General features: G+C 43.3%; 1 protein-coding gene across 3 annotated transcripts in view; it reads right to left on the minus strand.

Annotated features, from left to right (window-relative positions):
* Positions 1-1,707, minus strand: part of VPS13C (vacuolar protein sorting 13 homolog C) — a 175,009-nt gene extending 173,302 nt beyond the window's left edge. For all 3 annotated transcript variants that reach the window (XM_032417691.1, XM_032417690.1, XM_032417692.1), the window contains exon 1: positions 1,519-1,707. In XM_032417691.1, coding sequence (XP_032273582.1) covers positions 1,519-1,618 — 100 coding nt within the window. In that variant the 5' untranslated portion in view covers positions 1,619-1,707. The remainder of the gene's footprint in view (positions 1-1,518) is intronic.
* Positions 1,708-7,879: the final 6,172 nt, after the last annotated feature.

The raw sequence follows: 7,879 nt of genomic DNA on the forward strand, positions 1-7,879 counted from the left end.
AGTATTCTGAAGAAAGAGTTGACTCCTGCAGAAGGTACTGGATTTTTAATTCCTTAAATGTCTCCTCCTTTACTTCTCTTTCTCTTGCATTATATTAGCATTGGGGGAGGGCATGTAAACAAAGGATGTGGTGCTGGGCAAAACACACAGAACCAATCAAATGATCAGCAACCTATTCAAAAAGGCTCCTCCCCAACCAGGGCAGTACTCTTAGTTCTGTAACAACATTGCTCAATATAAATATATGGTTCACATATGTAATTATAAATTTCAGGAACCAAGTTTTTTTAAAAAAGGAAAAAGAAACGAGGGAATGAATTTTAATAATATACTGTACTTAACCCAATATAATCAAGTATTATTTCAAGATATAATCAACATAGAAGACTGAGATATTACACTCTTTCTCCCACTATTTTCAAAACTCCACGTTATTTTAGACTCAACAGCAAGTCTCAATTCGCACTAACTACATTTCGAGTGCCTAATAGCCGCAGTGGCTGGTGGCTACCCTATCGGACAGCGCTATTGGACAGGTCCATAAACTGTTGACTAAATTAAAAGCAGTTCCATCCATTTGAGTAGTTCTTTGGATTTCTTTCCAAAGCTGACAGAATTCCCAAAAGTGTTTTGTAGAGTGAAACGGTATCCCCAAGATCCCCAAAGCTTAATACGCATAATCAGTGCAAATAATCAATCCTTCTGAACTGTGTGCAAGCATACTACTTGCTGTCTACTTCTACACACTCAATGTTGAGAACAGAAACGTTTGTGTTTTGGGCATGCACCTAATTAATGATGATGCCTGTCGTGGCTTGAATTATTTTTTTCTATCATACAAAACAAAACTGAAAGTCATCTTCTTACTGAGGTGAAGTAAATATTAAGAAGTCGTTTTCTCAAAAGGTGAAAGTATTGTAAGAAGCCATACTAAACAGGCCTTTAGTAATGATCTCCCAGGGCCAATAGATCCCTTCAAAAATCCTGCAATTCTAGAGAGAAGGAAGCCAGTTCCTGTTCGCCATAAAATGCCAAGAGACGGTAACTGCGAAACCCAATTTCCTCTTTCTTCTTCCTTGGTGCCACTTTATTAGGCGTGTGTGACCACGCAGCCACCCCCCCCCCCCCCCCCCCGCACGCGGTGCAAGAGGAGAAAGCTTTTTTTAAATGCTGTGGAGCCAACGGGGCCAGACTGAGGGCAGCGAGAGGACCCTCCAAGGAGGGCAGGGAGGGACAGAGCAGGGAGTCCGCCTCCGGGACGCGAAAGGTGGGAACTCGGGCAGCGCGAGCGCGACCCTGCGGCATCTCCCCACCCCGGGCGGGTACCCGGGACCCCGTGGCGGCGGAAGCGGGCACAGGCCTCCCGGCACCCCGCACCTGCAGCCCGGGGAGGGGGCTCAGCTGAGGGCCCCCTCCCCGGAGGCGGAGTCTCGGGAGGCGGAGGCCGGGCGGGAAGAGCCCGTGGCGTGGGCCCCTCCGCCAGCGCGGGCAGCCCGCCGGCCGCGCCCTCTCGCTTACCGCCCCATATCCCCAGCTTCAGCTGGGACTTGTTCAGGTTCTCCACATAGTCCCCCAGGAAGCGGTTCAGGAGGTCCGCGACCACCGACTCCAGCACCATGGTGGGACTAAGGCGCCGGGAGAGGGAGGAGCCGAAACCGCTGGGCGCAGCTGAGGGCGGCGATCCGCGCCGCGAATGACAGCCCCGCAGGCGCCGGCCCGCCCCCGCGCCGCGCGCGTGACCCGGGCTGTGCGCAGGCGCGCCGCCGCCGCCGCCACCGCCCCCCTGCCCCCCCGCCGCCGCAGCCGCCCCGGCCAATCTTAGGATGCGGCCGCTGTGCAGCAAGCTCCCCTTCTCTCTGCGGCTGCGGCCCCAGCCATCCGAGGGCGGGCGGAGGAGCGACGGGGAGCCGCGCCCGAGGCACCAAACAGAAAAGGAAGGGCAGGAGTTACTGAGCACAGCGACATCTATGTGGCCGCTCTGTTTGCCTGCCGTCGCCTCCTGTCGACCTTGGGTCCGCAGAGCTCACCGTCCAGGGCAGAAGCTGCTCCCCAGCGCCTCGCCTTGCCCCGAGCGGACCCGACCCGACCGGTCCGGAGCCTCCCAGGCCCCAAGTCCATCCTCAGCACTTCGCAGGCAACTACCCTTTCACCCGTGGGTCAGGTGGGAAAAAGGAGACCCTGCACTCTTGTCCTGCTACATTAACCCCGCCGGGGGCAACATCTCCGTTTCTTTTTGCTTCTTGAAAATTTTAATTATTTAAAAGTGAGAGGGAACAGAACGGTATCATAGGATGAAAAGATAAAATGGCAACGGGATGTGCATTTTGTTCTTACCCTTCTCCTGTGCTTGATTCACTTTTACTCAGGAGGCATTTCTTACCTCATTAAGGAAATGAAGAACAAACGTAGTACTTCCTTTATTTTCTTTAAGTATGGGTTAGCTGTTATTTATATATCACTTTCTTCCATACTATCATTGAACTGTTCTAGTGTGGCAAGACATTGAAAAGCGGGGCTTTTATAGTGCAAGAACTCTCTACCTTAAAATTTAACCACCCATTAACCAATTCTCTTTAGAGAACTGGACTTTTTTTCTAAAATATATTTCAGAAAGCTGTTGAGATACAGCGAACAGAAATAAACCTAAGAAATGCTAAGATTATTTGTAGTCAGAAGCATTTATTAACTGCTTTGCTACATTACATATAATGTCTGAAAAACCGAATTGCTCCTAAACAACTGCTCTCAACCAAATATTTGTGTCCCCCCAAAATTCATATGTTGAAATATTAATCCTCAATGTGTTGTTATTGGGAAATGGGGCCCTAAGGTGGTACTTAGATAATTAAGCAAAGTCCTCATGAATGGAATTAGTACCCTTTTAAAAAAGAACCCCCCCACCCCTCCCAAAAAGACCCCAGAGAGCTCCCTCACTACTTTTGCCATGTGAGAACACAGCAGGAAGACAGCCATCTGTGAACCAGGAAGTGGGTCCTGACCAGATTCTGAATTGCCTGGCACCTTGATATTGGACTCCCAATCTTCAGAACTGTGAGGAATAAATTTGCATTGTTTTTAAACCACACGGTCTATGGCATTTTGTTATAGCAGCCTGAATGGACTAAGACAGGGTCAAAAAGAAAAATCACTTAAGTTCAAAATCCACTGGAGAAGAAAAAAAAAGTCAAAATGTCTGCAATTGGTGTTATGTAAAATGGACATAAAAGAAGAACCAATACTAATCAGTACTATCGATACCCACCTCTATCCTCCACTCCTACACACAGGAAATAAATCCTTAACCATTTGTTTTTCCTTGCTCAGTCACCCTGACGAAATACCTAGCAGGCACTTTGCACTTCTTTCCTTCACCATCTGCGTCCTGGGATCGAGCCCCACATCAGGCTCCCTGCTTGGGGGAAGCCTGCTTCTCCCTTTCCCCCTGCTTGTATTCCCTCTCTCGCTGTGTCTCTGTCAAATAAACAAAATCTTTAAAAAATAAATAAATAAAAGCCAAACCTGTCTATTCCACTTTTGACATTTCCTAAATTCTTCTTACATCTCACCTGGAGCACACAATCACCTTCTAACTGGCCTCCAGTTTTTCCCTTCTCCATCCATCTGCACGCTGCCATGGGAGCTAGTTTCTAAAGCACAGGCGAACTCAAGTCAGTCACCTGTTCAAAAACACCCAGTAACTTTCCAGGGTTCTGAACGCCCTCCTAGATCTATCCCCAAGGTGTTTCTAGTCCACCCATCCTCCTCCAACAATCCCTCTCTCCTTGTACACTCACACCAACTATGCACTGAAGGGAAAGAAAAAAATATATATGTGTGTATGTATATATATATATATATATAATGATCTGGTTGGGATAGGCATGCACCATAAAACAGTTAAGCAAACAATGCAAGGATGTATGAACAGTGCAAGATCATATGGAATATGCCATAGGCAGAATAGCATGGTCAAGCAAATGAAACAGAAGGCATAATCTGCTGGGAGAAGTGAGCAATACTAATCCTTGTATAATAATAATTCCTTGCACTTCTACGGTACTTTACACTTTTGAAAGAATAATGTATGTGCTTTTTATATGCATTATTCCATTTTATTAATATTCAGTTATAACTCATGAGCTATCATACCATTATTATGCCAAGGTATGCATTTTCATGTAATCCTCACAAAAAATCTGTGAGATAAGTCATGCAGGTAGTAGTACTGCCCCATTTTACAGAAAAATAAGTCAGGAATATTAAGCAATTTACCCAAAATTACACAGCAGGCATTAATTTCCTTTAGCTCCCCGAACATTGCCACCCTTTTCTCTTTCAATAATTGTAGTTATTAAATCACTGCTAAGCTAGTAGTAATTCTCAGAGATCTTACTTTGGAAGGTTAATGAAAGAATAGAAAATCTCAGGATGGAAAATTCAGCTTAATATTGGCAGTATAAATAATGCTATTACCACATAGTAGAAAAAGCTTATAAATTTTAATATTTTCCTTTTTAAATGTGTTTTGAGGGTTTGATAAGGTGCATAAAGTAATGCTCCAAATCCTGCATACTTCTTGAAGAAATCAGATATTTACAGTCCTAATCCAAAACAAACTAATGTAAAGAAACACCATTAACACTCTGATGTATAGCACTATACCCAAAGGAATTTGGATAGGAAAGTGAACATTGTAGTAATTACAGTTCTTACATTCAATCTGGCTTAAGAATAACGCGACAACAAAGGCAATTGCAAAAGTAAATTGCAATGTGGGATTGAGCAATAACAACGGGTGAGCAAAATATAATTTCTGTTTTAAAAACGGAAGTCAAAATTAGGAACACTTGTTAAAAACCAACAACTTTTGGGGCACCTGAGTGGCTCAGTCAGTTAAGTGTTCAACTCTTGATTTCAGCTCAGGTCATGATCTCAGGGTGGTGAGATTGAGTCTCATATCGGGCTCTGTGCTGTGGAGGAGTCTGTTTAAGTTTCTCTCTCTCTCTCTCTCTCCCTCTCTCTCTGTCCCTCCCCACAACTCGCAGGTGTGTGCTTGCTTGCTCTCTCTCTCAAAAAAAAAAAAAAAATTAACAACGCTTGCTTAAAAACTAAAAAATAAGAAATTCTAACTTTGCACTACCTCACATCCACACGCTATTTTCTTACATTTTGTTAAGAAAAGCAAAAGGCATTTGGGGGGAAAAGAAAGAAATGGAGGAGAAAGCTAGAGAATAAGCATAACACCATGGACGTCAGAAAAGTTAGGAAGATTAGCTGGCGGAAAGCACTGGATCGGATTGTAGAATTTGAGAGCCAGAGGAAAACAAATCTGGCTAATCCAACCCCCCTCATTTGACAGGTGGAAACAGTGAGCATGAAAGAGAATTAAGGGACTTGCTAATGTTCCACAACAAGTTAGTGACTGTCAGAGCTAAAACTCAATGTCCTGACTCCCTGGCCTGTGTTTTTTCCATTGCTCCATACTCCACTTCCTTGAATGAGAAAGATGGATAATCCAGAACACTGATGTTTTTTACTTGGTTATAAACTCTCTTTTTCTTGCTTTCTGTGACACCCAACCTCCAAGTGATTATTTTTTTAAGTCTACTTTATATTGTTCAGTTTCCTCCTACTGCAAGAACACCTCTGGCCTGGATGGTATGTGATCTATTCATGCTTATTTCACCAAATTATTTTAGAGCTCCATTACTGGATGTTCCCATGGTTCCAGCTGTGAGCCCTAAAGGGCCACAGCCTTCTTCTGAGTAGATCTATGTGTTCCAGGCACAGGGCTTGACCCAGTTACACCATCCTCCTAAGTACTCCATGGCTCATGCTTCTAAGGTAAGGAAAACATAAGGCTTAATGTGGCCACAGGGGACCCGCCATTCAAAGACAGGGCTGCTGTTTTCAAGAAACCTTACACAGGAAATGCTTCTAAAGTGTCACTGAAGAAGGTGAATTGTTAATAAAAACAAAGCAAATCTGCCTTGCTTGGCCACAAAGAAAAATGTTTTTAGAGGACTTCATGTGTGAATCACTAGTCCCTGACTAAGCAAACCTGTATAATAATAACAGCTAATAGTTCACCAGCACTTACTGTGTGCCAGACATCTCATGTATTTTTAACACAATAGTCTTGTGTGATAGATATTATTACCCTCATTTTACAACTTAGACTCAAAGAGGTTAATTAACTTGCCCACAGTCCCATAGCTAAAAATTTGCATAAACAGATTCAACCTAGGACAGATTTACTCCAAAGTCTGTTATTTCTTCACCCATAAATCATTTCTCATGCTCTGGTGCTTTCTTCCTTTCTCCCACCACAACATAGCTTTGCTTAACAACTTCTCAGATTGTGAGCCTCACCATTTTAACCAAGGGCTCTCTAGGCTCTCACTTGCAGAGCTAACAGCCTCTTGTCTCCTGACAAAAGGTGAGTCAAAACACATGCACACCACCCTCAAGTATATAATTCAGCAGTCATTCTCCCATAGATTTAGCACTGCCCCCAGAATTCTGGCCAGGCATGGAGATGATATAAAGACAAAGAAATAGCTAGTCAAGGGCATGGCAAGCCCAGGGACCTGTCAACCCTGCCTCCCTACCAAGACTAAGTGTATATAAATCCTGTTCAATAGTTTCTTCTCACTCCTGCCTCTGCTAGACAGAATTCAAATAGTACATCCTCATCATTGCTCCTCTGATGGATGAATATAGCTGATGTGATCTTGCACATGCCTAACATGGTGGCTGAAACCCAGGAAGCAGTCAGTAAATATTGCTTTGAATGAATAAATGAACTAATGAGCATTTGTTCTCTTCTATAATAACAACAAATATATCAGACATTGTATATGTTAGGCTGTGTATGCTAAACTCTTTATATGCATTATCTTATTATATACTTATGACAACCCTATAGGTACATACTACTATTATCAGAAGGGGTGAGGGAGCTCTCCTGGGTCTCTTTTATACCATCATTAATTTAATTACCTCTCAAAGGTCCCAACTACTATTGTACGTCTGATACATTGGCCTAGAAAGGTTTAGTAACTTGCTCATGTCACGTAGTAAGGAGCCATTCTACAATCAAAACCAGATCTGAGGGTCACCTGGGTGGCTCAGTTGGTTAAGCGTCTGCCTTCGGCTCAGGTCATGATCCCAGGGTCCTGGGATCAAGCCCCGCATCAGGCTCCCTCCTGAGCGGGGAGCCTGCTTCTCCCTTTCCTCCGCACTCATACTCTGTCATTATTTCTGTCTCTCTCTCTCTCTCTCTCTCTCAAATAAATAAATTAAAAAAAAACACCAGATCTGATTTCAGACCCAGTTTTCTTAACCACAGCACTCAACAGCATCTCTTCTATTTTTATTATCATTAATAATATTCACTACTTCTGTGTATTTAGCACTTACCATGTTCCAGGCACAATGCTAAGTATTTTACATTATTAGATTCATTTAATTCCCAAAGCAACTCAATTATGACCACTAATGTGTATTATTTCCTCCATTTCCCATCACTGTGAACATGGTAAGTTACTAGGAATAATCATAATTTGCAGGTTTATGTGACAATTCCAGAGACTATTATGTAAATCATCAAGCACAGTGCCTCTGTATGTATACCCTGAAAGCAAAATGCACATGCCCCATCCTAAAACCACCTTTGGATAAATGATTCACTGAACATTATTTTGTTTAATTACTAAACATTATTTGGAGAAGCAATTAACTTACAGGGCAGTATTTTAAGCAGAAATAGCATACAAATTCTGAACAAAATGCCTCAGATCTCTTTTAACCTGAGCTAGCTGGAACCAGTTCTCTTACAGAATGAACATGGGTCAGTTTTCAAAAGGAAGAAAAACGG

The sequence above is a fragment of the Phoca vitulina genome, unplaced genomic scaffold, assembly GCF_004348235.1.
Source record: "Phoca vitulina isolate PV1807 unplaced genomic scaffold, GSC_HSeal_1.0 scaffold20, whole genome shotgun sequence".
In the NCBI taxonomy this organism is placed as follows: Eukaryota; Metazoa; Chordata; class Mammalia; order Carnivora; family Phocidae; genus Phoca; species Phoca vitulina.